Raw genomic sequence first — 24,904 nt, 5'->3', positions numbered from 1 at the left:
TAATGTGATGACTAATTACTGAGCTGCAAAAAAACAAGCAGTTGTAAAACTTTATTACCGTAAAAAAAGAAAGAAAATAAACAAGATAAGGAGCCTCACACGTGTGTGAAACTCATTATTTGGAAATGAGTCTTTTCAGTTTTGTGGAGAATCCACAGTACGAGTCTTTGACACACTTACAAAGTGTGCTACATTTTGACAAAGCACCTCTATTTAGGCAAAGTCAACAAACGCTCTAAAGCAAACCAAGTCCCACATTCTTTGATGAGCTATAAAAAACCCACCCAGTGAGTCAGCGCTGCTGCTGCTGCTGATGGAGGAAATGCAGGTTTCAGAGGTGCATTTGTGTTAATCAAACTACAGCAGAAAACAACCAAAGACAAACGCGTGTAGACTGGCTGGAGTCATGTAGCTGCAACAAGTTTCCTGTGTTTTTATGCAATTTTCAAACCTTTAAAGTCATTTTCCTACGTGTGCCCTGAGAGGTTTAGAGTGCTCCTCTGCTCTTTTTATTTTCTCCATCGGCCCCCTCCTCAGCCCAGCTCCTCTTTCGTTTTTCCCTGCTTGCGAGGCATCTTCTTGCTGCTGCTGTCCTCCAGCTCTTTGCTCTTGTAGTAGTGAGGAGCCACTTCGAGCAGCCAGCTGCTATCGATCTCAATCACCTGCATGCAGGAAGGGGAGAGAGATTAGTCAGTGTGTGGGAATACAGGCAGTTAAATATTGTACATAAACAATCGTCACACTTCCTCATTATTGTGCTGTGTCATTCACACCAGCAGTTTTTCTGTGGAAATCTTCATACTGGAATCAGTGATAGGTTTGATTGTGTTATTTCTGTTTAGCTTTTTCCGTGTTTAAGGGGAAATTACTGCAATATTAAAAAAACATGCATTTCATTCCTAAGGTGTGAGACAGTCCAAAAATATTAGTAATTGTGAACACTTCCCCCCTAAATCCAAAAGAGCTAAACGTCACATTTGTTATGTCATTATTAAGGTTGGGCATCGAAACAGATTCCTACATAAGAGCTACCTACCTAATCAAATTATATCACAGATTTCGGTGCCAGACCGTGTGAGTAAAGAGAGTGAAAGAGCGAGTGCGAACAAGCACGTGTGACGTTTTTTTGTTTTTATCGGCGCCCATGTTAACAGGTTAGAGTAGCAACTGCTGAGCAGCACAGCTCTGCTGCAGCACATCTAGAGAAACAGAGTCTTGCTGTCTTTTCCCGCGAGATGCACGTGGTTTTTTAGCAAATTCAGACTGTGAAAACAGTTATTTGATAATTATTCTGAGATTACATAACCTTTTCCTACAGTTTGCACCTGGAGCTGCTCCACGGACAATGACTTGGGAAAGATGTCTTTGATGACACGGAGAGCGCTCCGGGGGAATGATCTGAGTTTCGACTGAATCACAATGTTTGTTTACAATAACCTCAGGGTAGAAAAACCCTCACGAACATAAAATGAAACTGCACTGAGCCAACCCTACCTCTTCAGCCACCCCCCAAAAAAACAAACAGCATAAAAGTCACAATCAGTTTAAGCATACACAGTATTTATGGTGTTTTCACTGCTTTACTTTGCCGTCAGAATGCCCTTTGCATGAACAAGCTGAAGCCGTTTTCTCAAATCCACCACAATCCGTTGACAAAAACAGTAATTTTACTTCACAGAACACAGGAGTTGCTGGTCTACTGCTGCCTCCATCAGTTAGCATGTATGGTAACATGAAGAAAATGTTATGTTTACAAATATTTATGAACCCTAATAAGCAAATAACATGTTGGAAATCTCAACTGAGGCAGAGTTTAATTGCCTTTGCCTTTAATGATTCTCTTCCATTCTTAGCAAACAAACTTCTGATATACAGACGACAGCTAAGACGAATCACCTCTGTAAATATTTGAGGGAGAGCGAGGCGAGTGTTTCAAAGTAAACAGTAGACAGACAGACCTGTCTCATGAACTCCTTGGTGGTGAAGACCAGTTCGTGGTAGATGAGCCAGCGGGGCTGCTCCTCGAACAGAGAGCTGTTGGGGTGGACGTACACCGTCTGCTGGTGCTTCACTGTCTTGTAGCCGCCTTTGCTCAGTCGAGCCGTGTGATAGAAATATCCAGCCGTCACCGCCTGGGAGAAGGATGAGAGAGGGGTTAATGAACAGCTGATTCCTGATTTCTACAGTTCAAATGTAACTGCATCATTTATATGTAATAAAAAAGGCCAGGGGAGACGTTTTGAATTTAAAAAATGGCCTTTAGAATTAAAGGTGGACTGCACAGAGGCTAACATGCTGCATCTATCCTGTGTAAAGCACAGCACTGATAACCCCAGTTATCAGTCAGTGCTGTCATTTAGCTGGTGTGACAATTAAATGCTGCATTACATTACTTAAAAGCAATTCTGTCAAAAGTTAGACTTTACTGCTTTTATGAATGCTAGCATTCTGGAAAATTTCATAAAAAAAACTAAAGACACAACACTGAACAACACACTGAAGGGCGAATTCACAAGATTTTTTTAGCTTTTGCTGCCACTTCACCTTCACAAATAAGACAATTACACAAAGAGTTAAACGCAGCCCTAACTGCGCCACCCAGCAAACAGCGTCCTGGTGCTCCTGTGATGATTGCACATATTTTCAGTTAATACGCATACTTTGGGTGCAAATAGGTTTCATTTCTATGCAAATGAGCCTCAATACAAAGATTGATTTGCAAAGATTAGTGCTAAATCTACATGCAGTTACAGTGAAATTATTAGCATATTAACGGAGTTTGTGGTAATTTAAGTGCCATGTTGTGAAAAGTGGAGCCAAAAACAGCAGTTCATCGAATGGCCGCTTGAGGCTGGCTCCAAATCAGAGTCACTCCTAGTAGACCTCCATGTTAAAATGACAACTTTACAACAAAAATGAACATGTTTACAGACTGGTACAAGCATGGTTTTGGTTGCTATGGCTAATTTAATATTCATGACAGCTGCACAGGTGGTGACTATTTACATAACTCACCGGTTTACATTTTATTGAGGCCCAAAGTTACATATATTTAGGTGTGGAGCTCTGTGACTCAGATCAATCCTCGCTGCTCCACAGCTCCAGCCTCTCGTACAAATATCACTTCTGTCACTTCTGGATTCAAAAACACCAAGATGGCGACTGCCAAAAATGCCAAAAATTATTTATATAGTCTAAGGCACTGACAGACTGGAATATTAAATCCAAAATATGGTTTCTCTCTGTCGCCTTTACATTCTCAAAGTTTTGTGGAATTTCTCAGCACCTCGTCGGTCAGGACTTACAGCTCACAGTCTGAAAACTTCAGTTTTCATTTTCTCTCGGTTGTTATTTTGCCAACTGTGTCCTTGGCCCGAAGCCTGGATTTATGCTTTGCCATATTAATTTTTGCAATCAGAGGCTAAAAAAAGGGGCAAATTGTATATGCAAAGCTTTATGGGCGTGCTAGCACTATAATATCATGACCACAGTATTTTTGTGAATCGGACCTTGAGGCGGGGCAGATAAGGGCTGCACGTGCTGCACAGTTCACGGTGCTTTCAGCAGCCACAGTCCATTCTTTGTGAATTCACCTGAAAGTTTATTAATTTTTTGCTTGTCAGACTAAATCATGGACAGATGGACGACACTGTTTATCCATGAAAAATGAGTCATGGAGAAAGTCACTTCTTACTAATTTCATATTCAGTCCAGCAGTAAGAGCTTTGATAATTGACCACTGATCATCAAGGCTTCCCACAAGGAATGAGCTCTTCTTTACATGAACTCTGTCTGATCGCAGTCATGGACACGAGCTGTTCGATATGTGCCTCTAAAAATGGGTAAACGTGCATTCACCTAGTTTAAAAACCACTAAAGCATCAAAAAGCTCATTCAAGCTGAGAATACAACAAAAAGATATTCAGGAGTTTTATACTGACGGTGAGTTTCGTGTTGGATTTGCTAACAAATACCGTTCAGCCGCAACATTCAGACCTACTTTTCCAGGCTTGTTTTCACAGATGCACTCAAGCTGTTCACACTTACTGTAATCTATACCAGGTGGTGTTTGGTGTGTTCACAAAGCTAATGCTTAAAGGGACGGCACGAAGCTGAAATTCAGCTGACAGATAACATCTATCACACACTTGTCGTGTGGAGGGGAAAGCAAATCTCTTTGTCTATCATTTTGCCTTAAAATACAGTCAACACTTTCAGATGACATTCACTTTTCTTATGTTTGCATGCAAGCATGGAGGATGCCAGAGATGCCTGGTGTACAAGAAGGAACACACACGATCCCACTAAAGCCACTCCTTAGATAAAAACTAAGAACCTAAATGTTTATAAAATATTTTTCATATTTAATCATTTACCACAGAGTGAAAATTTTCGCACACCCTTAGGTCGACAGGTGCGTAGAAGACCAAAGGCCAACAAAAGCAGCAGGTTATCTGCCTGATTAGGGTCTTTATACCGAAACATTGTTATTACGTTCACTCTTGATTGCACGTCAGGCGAAGAGTGTGCAAGAGCTTTTTTTCCCCGAATCTTTAATTCGTAGTAACAAAAGAAGTTATGAAATTACTAACTCCTCTCTGGCTGCAGGAACCTTTGACACAGGCAAAGACAGCATGTGATGAAAAAAGGTGTAACCCGACTATTAAAACAAACGCCCTTTCTTATCTCGAGTGGTTCACAGGTGCGTTCACAACACACACACAGGCCCTGATATGAGAAGACTGTTCACACTGCCTCTGTTCAGTGTTGTTTCAGGCGTTACTGGTACAACGCCGTCTCTTGTGACGGGAAGCATCCGCCTGCTTTAAGTGTTCTTTAGCAAAACAGGTTTCATCTGATGGTGACCTTTCACCTCCCTGTGAAGGCATGTAGACTCAAAGATGAAATTCTGCGAAAAACAGGATATTCCAAAAAATGATCATGCTGACAGAAGCCTGTTCCAGCTAAAGTCAGCAGCTTGAGGTCATCTGTGTATTATATGGGTCAATCACTTCAATCACTATTTCAATCACTTGTCATTCATCTATAGTTGTTTACCTTAAGCCAGCGTAAAGCCCAGTTTACGCTGGCTTAACTGAGTCAACAACAAAAAAGTGGCAAATACTGAATGCAAGCACTGTTTGTTTTTTTAGTTGTTTTTTTTTTAGAAAACGCTCCGTCCTCACCATGTCTTTGAATTTTTAAGTGGGTCATGTGTGCCACAATATAAGCTTTTACTTCTTCTTTCCACTATTGTTGTATTTGCTATGACTTCCTCACTCTGACTCTGCTGACTCCATCGATGTCACATTCCCATCACATCCGTCCAAACTGAGTAAAAGCCACAAACAGTGAAGTTTTGTATACAGTATCCTCTTAGGGACCGACACCGAGATTCCATGTTTTTGTCAGGAAACTGTGGTACTAAACTAAATATACTGCAGACAATCTATACAATCAGCACAGTTTCAAGGTTGACACAAAAGGTTCTTAAGTTATGGCTTCAAATATGTTGTATGAGGTCATCCTGACCTTGACCTTTGACCACCAGATTCTAATCAGTTCATTCTTGAGTCCAAGTGGACGTTTGAGCCAAATTTGAGGTCCCTCAAGGCCATCTTCAGATACTGTGTTCATGAAAGTGAGACGGATGTACGGTCACAGTGACCTTGACCTTTGACCATCAATTTCTAATCATCTCACCTTTTAGTCTATTTGAGCATATTTGTCAAATTTGAAGGACTTCACTCAAGGTGTTCTTGAGATATCGCTTTCACACAGACAAGACGAATCCAAGGTCACTGTGACCTTTGACCACCAAAATCGAATCAGCTCAATGAGTCCAAGTGAATATTTGTGCAAAATGTGAAGAAATTCTTGAAGTGTTCATGAGATGTTGCATTCACAAAATTAGATGCATGCAAGGTCACTGTCACCTTTGACCACCAACATCGAATCAGTTTATCTTTGAGTCTACACAAACACTAAATTTGAAGGAATTTTGCCTCGATGTTCTTGAGATATTGCATTCACAAGAATAAGACTGATGACGTCACAGTGACCTTGGCCTTTGACCTATGACCGCCAAAATTTAATCAGCCCATTGTTGAGTTCAAGTGAATGTTTGCGTGAAATTTAAAGACATTCCCTCAAGGCGTTGTCTAGATATTACATTCACAAGAATGTGCCAGCCGGATCCTCCGCATCACTGACCTTACGAATAGGCAAGCTGTCTCCTTGAGAACTGACCACCTCCACCTCAATACGGTCCATCAGACCCTCCAGCTGGTCCCTGACGTCCCGGGCTCTTCTCATGGAGCGAAACTGGATGAAGTTCTCGTAGCACCACTGTGTGGAGTAACCACTTTCCACCCACTGAGGGAGAGAGACGTCATTACTGCAGTTAGCACCACACGTGGATTCTGGGTAGAGATATCTCAGAGCTGAAACAGTGGCTCCCAAAATGTGGCTCTGGGCCCCACAAGGTGTCACAAGTTAAATCTGAGGGACTGTGAGATGTAACAGGAGAGGAAAGCAGGAAAACATATTTCTGCTGCGTAATTTCTCTGTCTTTCCTCTAATCTTTGTTTCAGCCATGCTACAGATCAGTCATGTCTAAAGTCCGGCCCAGGGGTCAATTGTGGCATTTAGACCAAATTTAAATGGCCCTCGGCTTTTCTTTCCAATTATATATTACTATTCCTGCAGAACTAATGATATTTACACTTACCTCAGTTGTAGTACTGTTTGATAAATGTTGTTTTGTTTTGAATTACTACGTAATTTAACAGCTCCAAGAATTATTACAATAAAACAAAGAGGGAAAAAAATCACACTTTTTTATAATCTCAATTTGTAAATATGTGCTGCAAGTTAATATATGAGGTTTTAATGTCACTAGCAAAAAGCTGAGAACTGTAAACTTAAAAAAAACTGCTTTAAAATGTTGCAAAATCTATTAAATTTTAATTTGAACTTTCTTTAAAATATCAACCGTAAGCCATTATATTCACTGACAAAGTGCAGCAAATTAAAAACATTGTCCAAATCATTGTTCATTTATAAAGTTGATTAAAATATCAGTCCTGTCCTACAGCAGATTGGTATTTTAACGTATGTTCAGCTGTAAGTGCTGCTGCGTCTCTACCTGTGTGTAGACGTTGAGCAGCACTAAGTGGTCTCCTCCTGGAACCACAAAGTTCATCCTGGCGTTGTCGGCGTGCACCACTTTGTCTTTGGGTCGGTAGAAAATAGAGTTGTTCACAGACAGCATGGCCGCTATCGTTAACACTTCCTCAGAACACTTATACCTGGAAAAATGCAGAGACGGAAAAAAATGAAAAGAAATAGAAAATGCAGAGAAAGACAGCAACAACAGAAGTGATTATCCACCTCTTACGTATTAAGGTTTCCTTTCTGAACAACATTCACTAAATACGTTGCCAATTTCTTTAAAGCAGAGATTTATTTCCTCGACAGTTTTAGAAGTTTCTAAATCCAGCAACCCTTTATATCATTCAATAACAGATCAGTTAGCGATACAAAGGGAGGAGGTGATGATACTCCATATTTATCACAGCTGACACTGGACATATTTGACTTTCTTCTCCCAAAGAAGTGTATCGTTTGAAAAGGAAGTACACCAACTCTATTCAGCACTGAGAGCAGGCTTGAGCAGTATCACAGTATTACAGTATACCGAGGTATTTAGAAATCCTGAGGGTATATAATATGTAGTTTTTTATTTATTTTTATTCATGCAGCTGTTTGTAAGAAAGACTAACATAAAAAGTCAAGAGTACTCACTCCGCAGCAAAAGTCTGGGGATCAAAATTTCCCCAGAAGCACACTGACTGGCAAAAATAGATAAATAAATTAAAAAAACCGACTGCTCGACTTAAAGCTATCTAAGTCGACTGAGGGGCCTCTAACACACAGGGCTGTGATCCCGGGCTGATGTTGCTGTTTATCCCATTTATATATTTTTTTTTGTTTATGTGTTATCATCCTTACTGATTAACCTATTCGGTAACCTGCTGATATAAGTCTTATTGCCGTAATTTCAGCATTATCGGATGGCCCAAGCATGAAAAGCATCTGAGCCCAAACGCAAGAACTAGACAAGAAAAACAATGTCTCTAAAAAACTTAACACATCTTATGCTTCTTACATGTAATTCTTGCTGACAATGAACACACAGTGAAGCAGACTTATGGTTTTTAACAGACTGGAGACTTACTGCTCGGAGGCCAGGATCATCTTGCTCAACATGGGGTCCACCGGTAGCTCAGCCATCCTGCGACCCAGCTGAACCCCCCAACAGACAAGAACAATCAGTTACAGACTTCATTCATTCATTTAATAAACAATAACCCAGTGCGACAGTGGTCACCAGTGATGCGGTCAGCCACACTCTTTGAAAAAACAACTTTGATAATCACTGATTAAACCCGGAGATAACAGCTTTTAGGCTGCAAACACAAAATCGTCTCTCCCGTGTATCAGCACTTTTCATCAAGAGAGTCGTGACAGGACATCACAAGCATCTGGTATGTTCAGTATGCAACGCAAAGATGCATATGGCGAGAGTGACGATGGACGCAGATCACACGCTTCAGAGCAAAAGGTTACGTGTCTCGTTTCTGTGTTTAAAATTAAGACGTGAAAGACGTTATGACCCTATTACTGAGTTGACTGCAGGATTAGGATAGAGTGGGTGAGTGGAATAATTTATCCTCTATCACTGAGCAAACATCCACGATTTTTCTCAGACTTTGGGAGGGACCTAGAGGACAAAATTACTGGATTTTTGTTGTAATGATGAAAATAATAAACTCCATAATATGGGACCAAGGTCAACAAATAGTATAATAAAGTGACAGTACACATGATGATAAAGTAAAATGATTTGGTGTTAAGTTAGTCTTTTGGCTATTTTTGTCTCCATTGACGACTGAGGAAAATATTTGTCTCTTTAGCACATAAATGCTCCACTCTGTTAACCAGGTAGTTGACAAAGTGGGATTTTAGAAATTTTCACAAAGAACAGCTGCCTGCTGCTTCTGAAAACAAAGCTATGAGAGTCGTGAGAGTGAAACAGCACAGTAAAGTTTAAGGCTTTACAGGTAAATTATGAACCAAAGTCACTATAAAGGTTCATAAAGCCAAGGAGCTGCAGGTTCAGGTAAAAGTACTGTATAGGTTCATCAATACAAGCGATCTCTTTAACTTTTCCACTGGATAAATTGTTATTATAAACATTTCTGCAATAGCAAATCTTCCATATGGAAACAATTATTCATTCTGTATGTGAAAAAAAGTATTTTTATAGGATATATGCTTGTTTAAATGTTAAATGATCTCTCCAGAAATGGCTCATTATGTCATTTGAAGACTTTAAGGAACAATTTAATCTGACAGATGATAAAAAGAGAGACACTCCACTTCAGTATTCTTTAGGAAAATGTCAAATATTCAAACTGAAATGTGTGAAAGACTGAGATTAACATGGCAACGTTTTCTTGCAGAGTTGGTCTTGTATCCTCCAAGATTTTGCAATGTTGCAATTCCAACAATTCACGCAAATTGAGACAATCTCTGTGAAGTTTGCATGACATGGCAATTTCGTCCAAGCACAAAACTTTAAAGCAAAACTGATTATTTCAAATCGCATGGAGATTATCGATTTGCTCTGCCCCTCTCTTTTTTCTTTCCATCATGGGACTACTGCAGAACTTGACAGAGTCGAGTTGTTTCGGTGTCAGTGTGAGATTAACGGCTCGGTGTTGGACGTTAAGCGCTGCAGCGGGGGCTCTGCTTACTATCACAAAAAAATCTAATTTTCTATCTTGGAAACACTGAATACTCATAATAATAACAATCTTTATTCATTTTTATTTTTGCAATTTTCACTTGCTCCCACAATTAATTTTTAAACATCGCAGTTTGCATCAGACATTGAAATCAGACATTTCAGACTGCAAAAATCACAAAATCATTCATAGATATGATTGTACATCCCTGAAAATGTTAAAATGGGATTAACCCTGGACAATAAATGTTGGAAATGTAACAAAAATGTGGGCAGATTTCTCCAATCTCTATGGGACTGTCCCATGGTATTACCTTTTTGAAAGGTGGTGCTGAAAAATCTCGAAGTGCGGCTCAAATTACCTCTACAGGAATCCCAACAACTATTTCTGTTAGGGGACAAATCCTAAACCCAACTGAAGCAGAAGTCGGACTGACAGTAACAGCTTTTATTGCAGTGGCCTTTTCTACACCACTGAAGAGGCCTGCAGTTTACAGAGCTGCTTAAACTCATGACAGAAGCTGCTGACTTTTAAAATGTGATCGAGTAAGTTAACATCCCAAGAAAACTAGCCAACCGTGGCAATTTTTTCTGGCTCATATTAGAGGAAGAACATTATACAGAGGGTAAAGAGTACTAACAGACAGGATGTGCATGTATGCATGTGTATGTCTAAATGTTACTGGCGGTTCGTTTTGGCTTTTTGTTTTCCTCCTTTTTTAAATCTATATAATCTGTATTGTGTGTAAAGACAATATTTTAAAATGAATATCTATTATAGCTGCATATAAGTGTGACTGGAGGTTTGTACCTTGGTGAGCTCTCCCAGGTGGTTGAGCGCTCCCAGAGCGTAGAGCTGCTCCAGTGCTAAAACCAGAGTCTCATGAGGAGGTGGGTCCATGAAGTCAAAGTGAATCAGATCATTGATGCCTGCAAGCAAAGGATCGTAGCTTATTGCCCAATCACAACCACCAAATACTGATTTAACTGGCTGCAACTTAATGATTTAAATGTTTGAAGACAAATCACTTTAATAGTCATTATAGAGCGTCTCCTCCCCTCACCTAAACTCTTCAGCAGCAGGACGACATTCCCTAAGTTGGTCCGCTGAATCTCGGGAACAGTCGTTTCCTCCATCTCGTGTTTAAAGGCCCAGGCTGTGTAAAGCCTGAAACATTTCCCAGCAGCCACTCTGCCTGCACGGCCTGCTCTCTGGTTGGCCGAAGCCTGAGAGAGAGACAAACAAAAACAATTAGAGACAAATAAAATAATAGAGACATAAAATGCCAAACTTGGACATTATCATTTACGGCTTGTAGCCTGGATGAGTTTATTCTGAAAATGTGTTCACTACACTCCTGAATAAAACAGTGAGCTGTTATTACCCGTGAGCAGGGTGTAACAATGAGCGACTCCATGCCGGTGCGAGCGTTGTAACTCTTCTGTTTGCAGAAGCCCGGGTCAATGACGTAGATGATGCCATCTATGGTCAGCGAGGTTTCTGCTATATTGGTGGCAACCACCACCTGACATTGATAGAGAGAGAACACAATACAGAGAGATAAAGTGAGAAAGCAGCACTCAAACAAAGTCAAAATAAAGATTAAATCTAGATGTTAAACGGGGGAACAAAGATGTGATAAAAACATCCCAACGAGGCATTCATCTGTCACTGAACAACGTTAAAAAACTAGGATCTATGACAAAATCTCATTGTACTGCAGCAGCCTCTGTTGGTGAATAAAAGCATTGACATTTAATCTGCCTTATTACATAACTCATACAGTAAACAGATAGCAGAGAGCTTTTGTCCTCATTTATGTCTATAAAAAAAATTACTCGTCATCGTCCACTTTGTGTCTGCCAAGTATAAATATAAATCCTACAGTGACCTACTACATCCAGGTCGACTGTATCCCCCGCGTATTCTGCACAAAGAAGAGACATCGTCTCACCTTACGCGCTCCAGGTGGAGTAGGGTTGAAGATTTTGGCCTGCATGTCTGACGGCAGGTTGGCGTAGATTGGAAGGACCAGCAGCTCTGCTATCTTAGATCCAAGTCGCCTGCATCTCTCCTGCAGCAGCTCGCAACACGCTTCGATCTCCTCCTGCGAGAAACACAAGAGGTTAAAGAGTCAACCAGCACACAAGGGTAAATAATAAGAATCAACATTTGATACTGGTTAAGTAAACAATTGTCGCTTTTTCGCCTCTTGGTTAGTAAATTTGGTCCGGATCAAGGAGAAAAAGTTATGTGCTGTTGCCCTTGTATGTACAGGTGCATCTCAAAAAATTAGAATATCATGAAAAAATTCATTCTTCTGCATAATTTGGTTCAAAAAGGTAAACTTTCATATGTTGTATATTCATTACACGTAAATCAAAATATTTCAAGCATTGTTTGAAATTTTGATGATTACAGCTCATAGCTTGTTAAATGAAGAAATCCAGCACCTCATATTATCAGAATATTTCCTAAGATCATTCGAAAAACTGTAAGTATGTTAATTTGTAGACTCAGTACTTGGTTGGGGCTCCTTTACCACAAATTACTGCATCAGTGTGGCATGGCATGGAGGGTTGGAGTTTTGGGTCGCATGTTTGTAATATTTTTATTTTATTTTTTTAATTATATATATATATATATATATTTATATATTTTTACATTTTTCTTGCTGTAGGCCATAATAGAAAGAAAACTCCTTGAAACATTTCAGTTTATGTAATGAGTGTAGAATATAGTAAATTGTCACTTTCTTAAATTACTGATGGAAAATATTGAACTTTTTAACAATAGTCTAATTTTTGGAGATGTACCTGTATATAAAGTTTTATTTTACCAAAGTAGAGTGAAGATTAAATGCACTTTTTAAACAATGGTCACTTTATACCATCTGTTTTTACCTACTTGTTCTGTATAGTTAAAGGATTATAGTTTTTTGTCCTTGGATTTATGTCCCTCTGTCTGAAAACTGTGTTTAAGTACATTAAGAGAAAAAAGAAACTGGAGTCGAATGTCTTGTACGTGTACACACACTTAGCCAACAGAGTTTGGCTCAAACCCAATACACCCAGTTGCCTGTCCTCACCCCTCTGTTTTGTGTTTTCACATCTAGGAGTAGTGTGTCCTGATTCTTTTTGGGATAGAGGGGTAATGTTCAGGCTAAATAAACCCAATAACTGAGGCCCAAAACCAACTGAACAAATGCAGAGATAACACACAAAATATTAAGAGGGAGACCACCAATCTCCAAAATCAACGGTGTCAAAAATGTTGAACCTTTTGTGCTCCATACAAACAGTACCTGTCCAGTGAGGAAGACCAGAATGTCTCCAGGAGACTGTGTGACGTGGATCTGTAGCACCGACACCACACAAGCTTCCAGGTAGTCTGCCTCTGGAGCCTGGACAACAAACAAACAGATAATCATCAGCAGGAGAGTCTGATTTACAAGGGTTGCTCTGTCTCTCTCTTTAAAACGTTTTGGGTTTGTTGACCCACACAGCGTCCGTAAACCTGCCGCTGGCTCAAGAATGATGTCCAGTTGTATTTAATTTTATTAGTTACATTTTCATGTGAATTATTAAATGAGAATTTATTGTCTGCTATTTATTTTTTGAGTTATTTGTAATGTAAATTGATGTTTTTTGTACCCATTTGTGACACAACTGTATCACTTGCATATTTAGAAATAAATAAGTAAAATAAAATAAAATAAAATAAAGTATAAAGGGGGAATGACAAATAGAAATGTCCACGAACAAATGAAAAAGAGTCTGGACAAACTTGGACAAAAAGACTGCAATTTTTAGTTCAGTGATCTAACATCACAGTCTCTTTTCCATAAAGCAGCAAGAGTTCACAATTAATCAAATCAATGTCATATGTATCATCTTAAACATTTAAATAATGCGCTGGTTCCTACTTTAGTGTAGAAGATATCGACGGGGAACCTCCTGCCGGGGATCCTGAAAACAGGAGCGTCGTCAAAGAAGCAGGAGAAGCGTTCGGTGTCCAGAGTGGCGCTGGCCACCAGCACCTTCAGGTCTGATCTGAACCTGGCGATGTCTTTAATCAAGCCGAACAGGATGTCCGTGTGGAGCGTTCGCTCGTGGGCTTCGTCTATGATGATCACACTGGCGGGAGGAGAGACAGGGAGCGTGAATGGAGGGGAGGAATGAGCGCAACACAATCAGTAAAATCTACAGGTGTTCAATAAAGACACATCAACATATTCATTTTAAATGTGAAGTGTTGATAAAATAATTACAGGTTCCCGCTGTGTTCCTGAGTTATGATGTTGGGTGATGGCTGGAAAAACGATGTTACAGAACATTATGATGTCACAGTGAAGATGACCTTTGATTTTTTGGAAATAAAATGTCATCTATTCATCATTTTATTCAATCATGACGTTTGTGAGAAGTTTTGTCTGTTTGTGCTGCATTTGAGAAAATTTCCACAAGGCCCTCTTCAGATTTTGTGTTTGCGAGAATGCAATAAACGCAAGGTCACAATGACTATGACCTTTGACCTTTACAAGATATCACCTTTATGAGAATGAGACAGATCCAAGTACACGTTGACCTTGACCTTTGACCACCAAAATCCGATAAATTTATCCCTGAATCCAAGTGAATGATTGTGCCAAATTTGAAAAAAAATCACTCGCGGTGTTCTTGGTTCTCCAGCTATCGCCGGAGCAGAGGCATAAAAATGTGACACCTGTAGATTAACGACACAGTAACGCTACTTTGGGGACAGAATAAAGAGCATATTTATTAAAGAACCAGTTAATGATTCCTGTCTTTGCATTACCTGTAGCTGGCCAGGTCAGGCTCGGTGAGAAACTCTCGGAGCAGCATGCCGTCTGTCATGTACTTGAGAACCGTTCTCTCTGATGTGCAGTCCTCGAAACGAATACTGTAACCCACCTGGATGAAGCAATACAGTTTATATGAACACTGATACACAAAACAGTCAACAATACACTGCATAAACAAAGAAAAAACAAGAAAAAGATGTTAAATGTGAGACAACAGCAGTACACAAAAACATGAATTGTACTGTAATACTGTATCCATTGCCGTGCTTAACCTTTAAGGGATATGAAATTGCACTCTTCAGCCCCGTCTAGAGTGACTAAAGCTGTGTGAGAGCGAAATGGGATCAGCATGTCGATGTGCCGAGCTCACCTCATTCCCAAGCTTGACGCTCATTTCCTGCGCCACTCTGGCTGCCACCGACATGGCTGCGACTCTGCGAGGCTGCGTACACCCGATCTTCATGCCTCCTTTTGTGTAGCCCTGAGAGATCAAGAACGGACTGAAGGTTATATTCATTTTCCTCAGTTACCTCGAGTGCTATCTTGTCATGCAGATCATTTCAGTAATGTTTGCAGAAGTTCTGAGACTGCTGCCGCCAGAATTTACTGTGTACAGAAATTAAGTCTTGTCTTGGGGAGTTATGTTGAAAGTTTGACATTTTAGCAAACACACTTCTTGCTGAAAGAAAAAAGACCAAAAATGCTCTCCTCTGTGTACGGTAAATATGAAGACACAGCCCGTTTGCTCAGCTTAGCATAAAGATTGGTAACGGGGGGAAAAACTAGTCTGGCTCTTTCCAAAGGTAACAAAATTCACCTCTAAAATCAACGGAAACACAACCGTTAGAATGACATTTTGTTGTGTTGCGGAGGTCATGTGAGAGACTATTTTTGACCCAAAAACAGTAACTTCTTGGAGTCTTTTTGCTAAGGTGCAGAAAGTAGCCCTGCATGAGCCCTGAAACACTAAAACTTGTTGTTTTTACATTTCAGTTTTTGTTAATTAGACTTGTGCCTGAAACAACCTGCCTGGGCTGGTCAGGCGCATCTCAGCTGCTTGTGAGCTGCCGCACACCAACCCAGAAAATGTGATTTGGCGATTTTTTTCTGCCTGTCGCGCAAATTTGTTAGCAGAAATAGACTATGAAGATAGTGATAAATATATTGACTCTATGCCACCTTTTATAACAGTTTCACTGTCTTTATCTGCAGAGATGAGAAAATACACATATCTGTTTCACTCAAACTTTCCTGCTTCTTTTCAAAGTTGAAGTCCTCAGACAATGTCTCCACTGACAGAATCCAATCAGTTGTTGACACAAAGCATTTTATTGTGAAATATTTGCAGGGCCGTGTTGTTGATATACAGGACCTGCATAACTTCATAAATGAGTGGAGTATGTGCTTATAATCGTAGAAATACAGTTCTCATTACACCAGGAAGCTCTGCAGAAGTATCGCACAACAACACGGCCTGTGTCGACGCTGCAAGCGTGCAACATGCTGCAGATCGGCGAGGTTCCCATCACACACTGTTCACACATGCAGTGTGTTCCAGGTCTTAGAGGTGCTGCTATGCAGATTTTGATACCTGGCTGTAGCAAAGAAGACGTAGGAGTCATGTCAACTTTTTTCATCTGTCCCTCGGCAAGAGAGAATAACTGTATTTCCTCAAAAAGATGAACTATTCTTTTAAACCTTGTATGAATCTCTTGCATTTGCTGGCTTTCAGTCTTGTCGTTAAAAAACAACCAAAGTATCAAAAGTAAAGATAAAGAAAAAAAGTGTGTATGTAAGGTCCATCTGCAGAGCCTAATAAATGACTGGGGGCAGAGATGATCCAGAAAGATCTGCAACCATTTTTATTGATTTGAATTATTTTTTAACCTTTATTTTCTCCTGTTTCCTTTCTGCATACTGGTCATGGCTGTGTAAGTGATTACAGCACATTTAATATGTATAAATTATATGTCACTATTAAAATCTACACTCACATCTTCCAGGAGGTACTGTGGGATCTGGGTGGTCTTTCCGGAGCCCGTCTCCCCTTCTATGACGAGGATCTGGTGCTCGTTGATGGCAGCCAGCAGGTCCTCTCTGTAGGGGAAGATGGGCAGGCTGCGTCGCACCTCCTGCATGGACTGTTTCCTCTTCTCTGCCTGGGACAGAGCCTGGGCCTCCTGATCCTGAACACAGTTAGAGGAAAAGGTCCACGTCAGCTGACAAGATTTATCATTTTCACAGCGACATGCAGCAGGAAAGAGTTAATTCTTTGCTCTTGGACACACTGAGAAGAAATATTGTCACTGACTGTTGCAGGAATTATACCTGTGATAATAATAATATTAGTAACTAACCATTTTGGTTTCCTCTGTGGACTGGATGGACTGAGGTTAATACGGAATAACCCTTAACTTGAGGTCTAACTATTGATGTTGAGTTTTATTTTATCACCCTCAGTGACTTGGCCATTCTGTCCTGTTTTTATGTGTATTTGTGTCCTTTGAAAAAAAACTTAAACCTAAAAAATCAAGTGTAAAAAGGCTACATTTTGATTATTGCCCCAAAAATATCATCCTCATGTGCTCCTAAACATCACTGCGAAAACACACAGTGGGCAGAAACCTTGACAGATTGTCAGCAGGTAACAGTCACTTAAATCTAACGCCTATTAACCACTTAAAACGTTAGAAATTTGGCTTAATTTTTTTGAAAAACGCGTAAATTAGCAAATTAGCAATGACAGTGAATAAAAGGTGAATATAAAAGTGAACAAAAAAAATCCTGAAAATTACTAATAAAAGAAAGAAAAGAACAAATGCACAGAGAGATATTTATCATAATCAGACAGGTGACAAGACACAAATAATAAGAAAGAAGTAGAAAATACCAAATCAACCCCACCTTCTCCGTCCGGGTTCCCTTCATGGTCATGGCAGTGCTGACAAAGTCGATCATCTCGTCCTCCTCCAGGATCAGCTGGTACTTCTCCTGCTCCTGCCTCATCCCTAACTCTCGCTCCCTCTTGGCCCCGAAGCTGAGTGAGGCCGTCTTCAGCCTCTCCTCCTCCCAGCGGCCTTGCTCTCCTCCCAGCTCCATGGGAGTTTCCTCCAGCTCCAGGTCCCTCTGCGGCACCTCCTGGTCAGCGGGGAGAGGGAGGGAGGGAAAGAGTTTAACACCTGAATTAGACTTGGGCGGTAATACTGTATATCAGGGTATTCAGAAATCCAGACGGTATGATTTTCAATACCAACAAAAATACAGACGCTCATATTTCTGGCAATCTCATACTGTAGAGGCTGTAATGGGATGTTTTGCATTTAGTGCACATCTTTGGCCACATGACTGTTCACACGTGTATTTAAAATGAGTCTTGCAGTGTAGATCTAGTCTGATGAAGAGCTGCTGTGCTCATAACTTCACTTTGGTGCATTAAATAAATGATAACTGGATCCCTGCGTTGTGCGAGCTATTCTTTTGTCTTTTTACTTTTCACTCATGTTGGGTTCAGCACCGGCTCCAAGTCTGGATTGGATGTGTGTGCATAACTTTCCTTCTGTGCACATCTTGCACCACCAGAGGTCAGTCTGGTGCAACAGGCAGCTGAGCTGACTGCTAACAGTGACGAAAACCTTACAGGAAAAACAACCGGCACATGTCGTGCCCGCAACAGCAAAAAAAAAGGAGCAGAAAAACCGCAGGGAAACCTGCTTGTTTTCACAACTAACTCAGTGAATTCTGAGATTATTTTGACCAAATCAGAGCTGGTGATTGTTGGAAGTGTGGACTATCCAACTTAATGACTAACAAAACCAACAAAGACGGTTTTGGTGAGTTATTTTGTTCCTGTCGAGTTTGTACAGTGTGTTTTACATGAGTTAACAAGGCAGTTCGGCTAGTCTTGGTTTGGTGAACGAGAGACACATGAAGTCAGAAGACGTACGGTAATATTTCCCTATTTAATAATGAAAACCAGTTAAAAAATTGTACCATTTTTCACTTTTTGTGAGTTTATTTGGTGTATTTATTGGACCAGAAATGTCAATAGAGCTCACGGAACTCGGCAAAGTTGCCGGTCAGCTGGTGGCGGCAGGTCGCTGCACATAAATACCATAATATAACCGTACACCCAGGTGAAATGTCAGGAAGGTATTAATGTATGGAAAACTAGAAACCTTGAAGCCTAAACTGAACCAATGCAACTTCACTAGGTGACTGTTTCTGCACATGGCATCAGTATGGGACATCATTCATTCCTACCTTGCTTCTCTTCTCCTCTGGCATGTAGTATCTGTTCTTCCTCTCCTCCTGTTCCTTGGCGCCGGCCTTTTTGTAATCTTTGGCCAAGTCCCGAAGGTTTCGTTTGTATTCTAAATCCTTTTTCTCCCTCTCAGTCAGCTCATCTGTGTGGAAAAGGTATTCATCATCATTGATCTCCGCCTCCAGGTCCTCCAGCTTCTCAGCCTCTCTCTTCTTCAGATAATCCCAGCGAGAACGCTTCCTCAACTCTGGCAACTAGAGAAGGAAAAAGACAGACGATGAATGAGAAACCTTTAGTGCACAAGTAGTTCTGGCACCTGATTTTTAGCTCCTAAAAAATCATATTCGACTGCCCGGGGATCAGGACTTCAGAAGGCTGAGAAAATATTCTGTTCATGAATATGACAACATTTTCCAGCACAAATAAAAACTTGTCTACCATGTTCTTCTGATCCTCTTCAGCCATCTTTAGCCTCTTCTGAGCTTCCTCATAGGCCTGGAGGAAGACAAACAGAAGGCGGAGGTGTTTACCTGCGTGGCAAAGTGTATTGTCTTAGAACAAATGCATGTCGTGGTTCCCTCGTCTCTCACCTTTTTGTCGGTCCTCTCTGCTATGTTGCGGGTCTTGTCTTTGTCTTTCTGCTTCACTCGCTCGGCAAACGCATCTCTCTCTTCGATGTCCTGCTGTCGCTCTCTCTCTTCCTTCTCCCACTCTTCCTCTTCCTCCTCTTCCTTCTTGACGGCCTTGTGATCCCCTTGACCTGAACTGCCCCTGATTTTAGAAACAAAATGCATCAAAACGTTTCGTCTGGACAAAATTTAGAACAGATTCGATCCTTTGAATACTAGTTTAGAAGGCAGTGAAATGGTTCACATATTTGCTTGACTGTGTCTCTTTTTAGTCTCCAGACCACCACCTTTAGTCAATCAAGTACGACAGCATTAAACGAAATAAAAGTTAACTTAGTAAAACTGTGTTGATAAATATTTACAGGTTGCAGGGTTGCATACACATTTATTTATTTATTTGTGGCGGCCAGTCACGATCAAAACATCTGCCGCCAGATATTGGTTTTATATTTTTGAAGCTGGGCTGTTCATTAGGAGAGCTACTGGAATATATATACAGCAGCAGAACACCTGGTGCAGTGAAAGTGAAACTTAATTGTAAATTGGGTCTAAAAGTCTGCATTCACTCGCCTCTGCAGCAGCTCCTCCTCTCATCCATCAATCTATCTGATCAGCTCCGCCCTGATCAACCAATCAGTTATCAGCCCGCACTTCAAACTGCCCAAACTACTGCTTAAAAAAGTACCCATAAATCTGCAAACACATCAGAAATTAGACAAGAAACAGAGAATAGTAAACAGGAACACACACGCACGTATAAGATTAAAAAGACAGGAAGTTTGCTGACTTACTTTCACACACAGATTCTGATTCTGTCGTCTGCTGCTTTTTTCTCTGATCTTTTCACATGTAAGACTACAATTATTTTAATCGCTTCTCTTCATATGTCGAAACCAAAAACTATGTTAGACAGGTTTTAACTCTGCAGCACACAGTTGAATATAATTCTATAATTCTGAGCACAAATCTGTTATTTCCTCCAAAGAAATTAAAAAAAAAAAAAAACGATATTCCTGCCCAACATTTCAGATACTGTTGACAGTATCCTTCAGTATATCACAAACTCTAATGATTTAACAACAATGTGTATTTTTCTGTGACGGTTTTCTTTTCTTGTTAAAGAAAACATGACCTTTTGTTGTGCTTTCTTGTTCACCACAGTGAGGACAGCAGCCTCTGTGCATGTGGCGCACGCACCTCCAGGTGCCCCGTAACAGCTGAAAATTTTGCCACGTATCCGACATATCTGTCGACTAAAATAACTGTCGCATGGTGTGCAGACTACATCTACGGAGTGAACCACAGGCGTAAACCTGTGTGCTAATGGTGCATTGTATAAACGGAGTGGGCGTAAACAAACAGGTTGACTCTGACCACCCACCGTGCAGAAACTGGTCGACTCAAAACTCAAACTCAAAATAAATACTGAAATAATCACTTTGTTATTCAGCTCTAACAGCTAAATGCTACAAGACAGTCTATCCTGTTTTACTATTAGTAGCACTTCACAACGCCATGTTCCTGTATAGCACAATACTAAACACACAAAAAATCTAAACATGCACAACAAAATCAGCACAAAATATCATCATTACCTTTTAAGTGCTTCATCCTCACTTGACGACTCGCTCTCTTTCTTCCGTCTGATGTGCTTCCTCTTGTTTCCTCTGTCTTTGTCCTTGCTTTTCTTTTTCCCTTTCTGCTTCTCCATCACGGCGCCTCCATCACTGTCGCTGTCCTCCAGTAAAGTGTACGTCCTATTCTTCCTGTCCATTTCGATGGCTTCCCGCTCCATCGCTCGGGCTGGTTTCTCAACAACCTGCTTGCGAGGAATCTGTGACACACAGAGGTAAAAGATTATTAGAGGTTCCATTCCTTCCAAAACATCCCATACTGAAAACTCAGATCACTGTTTCAGGCATTTAGAGGTCATATTCATATGTTAAGTCCACAGAAGGAATGACATTCGAATATACCTTATTAAACAGCTCTTCTGCAAAGGCAACAACACTCGGCTCAATGTCAATCGTGCCCGTCTGTTCGAGACGGGTCACAAAGTCTTGAGGACTCGATGCTTTCCGTGCAGTGCCGATCATGAATTGAGACACATATCTGTCACTCAACCCGAGGATGTCATGGAGACGGTCATTCACCCACTGCTCTAGATTAGCCATGGTGTCTGTTAAGGGGAGCACAAAACAAATACAGGGTTATTCTTAATGCGGGTGCAGATGTAAGTTGTGTAATAAGAGAAACCACTGTTTACAACAAAGCAAAGGTGTTTTCATTTATCATTATGATGTGCAATCTTGTGCTTACCTGGAAATTAACAACCCTGCAAGTGTCAAACAGCTGTCAAATTTTTTAACACTATCATCATCTACATAATTCTATATACTAAAACCAAGTCACCACAGGTTTTAATACTTAATTTATATTGCAATACTCCTTCAAAATGATGTGTCAGAAGACTGTTGAAAATTTGCAGTTTCTATGTTAATTTTCTTATAGATTCTGGCTGAAATCTGACCCCTGATAGGGTGCCGGTTGGCTCCTAAAACATTTTCTGATTCACAATAAATATAAAATGATTAAGTCAAACTAAGAATTCACAAAATACCAGAGTGAAAAAACAGCAAAAAATAGAGCTTGCTTGTAAAAAAAAATTCTAGCTGAGGATCCCCGTACCCCCCGACAGAGATCCTAGCCCCTAATGTCCTATGATCCTGGAAAGTCCTGATATCCTAAAAATATCCTAAAATCCCACATGTGTGCACATGTCCCTAAAATCCCTGTGATGTCCTGAAGTCCAAGAAATGTCTTTAAATCCTAGACTGTCCCAAAATCAGAGAAATGTTCACAAATCCTATAAAAATCCTAAGATCCTCTGAGTGTCTAAAATTCTTCAAATGTCCTTAAAATCCCAGTGACTTGAAATGTCCTGAAATCCTTGAAGTGCCCCAAAATCATAACATGTACTTAAATCCTAGAATGTCCCAAAATAAGAGAAACATCCTTAAATCCTATACAATTAACCCTTTAGATGTCCTAAAATCTTACAAACGTCATAAAATTCTTAAGACGTCCTAAAATCCTACAACCAAGTCTGGGGCTGCTGCGACTTTCTCTTCACTGGCTTCCAGTGGCAGCCAGAATCAAATTCAAAGCACTTCTCTTGGCTTACAAAACAATCACAAGAACTGCTCCAGCCTATCTGGAATCCCTGATCCAGGTCTACTCTCCTTCTCGCCCACTACGCTCTGCATGCGAAAGACGCCTGGTGCTTCCAGCCCAGCACGGCTCTAAATCTCTAGCCAGACTCTTCTCTTCTGTTGTTCCCAAATGGTGGAACAAACTTCCAAACTCTGTGCGATCTGCTGAGTCCCTTTCTACTTTTAAGAGACAATTGAAAACTCATTTGTTCCGAGAACACCTCTTTGCCCTTTGGGGTAGATTAAGTCAGATGGTCCAAAACCCAGCACCTATTGATTATCTAGCACTGACAAAGTTGTGTGATGTTGTATGTTGATTGTCATCGTAAGTAGTTATACTGAGATTGTTGAATCTCAGATGCTGAGATCGCTACTGGTTATTACTTTGGTTTCCAAAAAAAAAAAAAAAAGAAAAAAGGGGGTTGTGCGGCACTTCTGCCACTAGACGGCAATACCTGTGACCAATCACACCTGAAGCACTTTTTGCACTTACTAAGGGTTTTTTTCCTTAAATCTAAATTCTTGCTTGTGTTGTACGTGGCTTTGGATAAAAGCGTCTGCTAAATGAAATTGTAGAATTGTAGAATTGTAGACTGGCCCCTGGCCTCCTGTCATTTTACAAATGTGGCTCCCAACCACAGCACATTGAGTATCTTTCCTCTACATGCTGTGTGACCATATGAGAACTGCAGACAACATAACGCTTCTTTGCCAAAACAAAGTATTCTGCTATTATTATGCCATCTGAGTCTTATTTAAGAGTGAGAGTTATACTAAAAAGCGGTACTGTACTTTCTATGAGAGAAAAGACCTCATAAGCTTCACTTACCGCTTTTTAAAACGCTGAAACAACGTTGTTGTTTTGGTAGAAGTAGCCGCCTGACAGTTTAAGTAACTCAGCTAACTCGGCTAACTGAAGCTAATAATAAACCGTTAGCTTGAGCTGTTGCTCACTAGTTTCGGGTAAGGACACTTAAAGGATACATCCCTCCGCAGCTATGTTAAGCAACTAGTCATTGGTTTCATTTTTTCTTAACAAATCACCATTAAAAACTAAAATAATCAATACATGTTGTGCTAACCTATCGTAGATAGCACGCTGAACTCGGAAGCGGAAACACGTCATGAGAGTGCGTCAGCGCATGCTGGAGCGTTTACTGCCCCCATCCGGCCGCCTGGAGAACTACAACCGCAGGACACTTTAAAACACATTAAGTAACATACAAATTAGGTGTAGTTTTTTAATAAATGAATAAATAAATAATGGAAAACAATAAAGTATTATAAAAAGCCGTCATTATCATTGGTACACAGACACAGTAAGGCTCTGCAGCTGACGGACTCAGTGGAGTGCTGCTGCCCCCATGTGTTTAAACAGCGGTCTTGCACCCACAAGGTGTGGGAGATCTGTGCAAACCACAGAAAAACACTCTTATTACAGTCTTCAGAGTTACTTTTGAAATGTTATAGGTTACAGATTACTAGTTACCCTTTTAAAAATGTAATAAGCAATCTAACTTTTTTAGTTACTTCATCAAAGTAATATAACTTATTAGGTACATTTGATTACTTTTGATTTCTTTTCCAACAAATCTTTTAAATTGGGTCCTGAAGTTGAAAAAATGTCAGAAAAAAAAATTGTGCCAAAAGAAGCCATTCCCACATGACAAAAAGATGCAGTGCAACAGAATGAATGTTATATTCTACATATAAGCATTTTACCACACACAATGTAAACACCAACATTTTGATTAGTAACTGTAATTTAATTACATATTTTTTTCAGTATCTGTAACAGATTGCAATTCAAGTATTTTGTAATTTAATAACATGTAATGAGAAACTTTTTTTCTGCAATAGAAATAAAAGAAAAAGCTGCTAACCTCTCTGTAAAGGATACAGTGTACAGAGTTGGGAAGCTACTTTGAAGCATCGCTTTCCAAATTACAACTGACTTCACAGTGGAATTAAGTTGTATCAAATCTAGTTTGGTTAACCAAAGATACAAAGAAAAAGTAGTTCAGACTACATGTAAAACAAAATTACAAGTTTTTTGCAATAGTTTCCCACTTGCTCACATCATACGTTAAATAGCAAAATAAAATACCCTACTGTTCATGGGAAAGTACAAGGAATGTCAGTCTGGGTGGAGGTGTTGCCCTAAG

At 40.2% G+C, this 24,904-nt stretch overlaps 1 protein-coding gene across 1 annotated transcript; it reads right to left on the bottom strand.

Moving 5' to 3' along the window:
* Positions 1–36: 36 nt before the first annotated feature.
* On the bottom strand, positions 37–23,861 carry dhx16 (DEAH (Asp-Glu-Ala-His) box polypeptide 16). The gene is made up of 21 exons (XM_042489740.2): positions 23,569–23,861; positions 21,504–21,706; positions 21,123–21,361; positions 19,489–19,669; positions 19,337–19,393; positions 18,898–19,152; positions 17,542–17,775; positions 16,632–16,823; positions 15,008–15,118; positions 14,631–14,746; positions 13,738–13,948; positions 13,117–13,215; positions 11,767–11,919; positions 11,197–11,337; positions 10,876–11,038; positions 10,623–10,741; positions 8,240–8,307; positions 7,148–7,310; positions 6,214–6,375; positions 1,959–2,132; positions 37–662 (listed from the first exon to the last, which is right to left on the bottom strand). The coding sequence occupies exons 2-21, from the start codon at positions 21,699–21,701 to the stop codon at positions 534–536; spliced, it is 3,165 nt and encodes a 1,054-aa protein (XP_042345674.1). The 5' UTR covers positions 21,702–21,706; positions 23,569–23,861; the 3' UTR covers positions 37–533.
* Between the last annotated feature and the right edge of the window lie 1,043 nt (positions 23,862–24,904).

The sequence above is a fragment of the Plectropomus leopardus genome, chromosome 11 (genome assembly GCF_026936395.1).
Source record: "Plectropomus leopardus strain MGB_pleo_1.0 chromosome 11, ASM2693639v1, whole genome shotgun sequence".
In the NCBI taxonomy this organism is placed as follows: Eukaryota; Metazoa; Chordata; class Actinopteri; order Perciformes; family Serranidae; genus Plectropomus; species Plectropomus leopardus.
Note: the sequence above shows the minus strand (reverse complement) of the source record. Positions and strands in the feature narration are given on the sequence as shown.

Excerpts from the sequence above, each read along its gene's own strand:
- dhx16 (XM_042489740.2), bottom strand. The coding sequence starts at position 21,701 with ATGGCTAATCTAGAGCAGTGGGTGAATGACCGTCTCCATGACATCCTC. Across the intron at positions 13,949-14,630 it reads CCTGACCTGGCCAGCTACAG|TGTGATCATCATAGACGAAG; the intron begins GTAATGCAAAGA and ends TCCTCCCGCCAG. Across the intron at positions 11,920-13,116 it reads TGGTCTTCCTCACTGGACAG|GAGGAGATCGAAGCGTGTTG; the intron begins GTACTGTTTGTA and ends TGTTTCTCGCAG.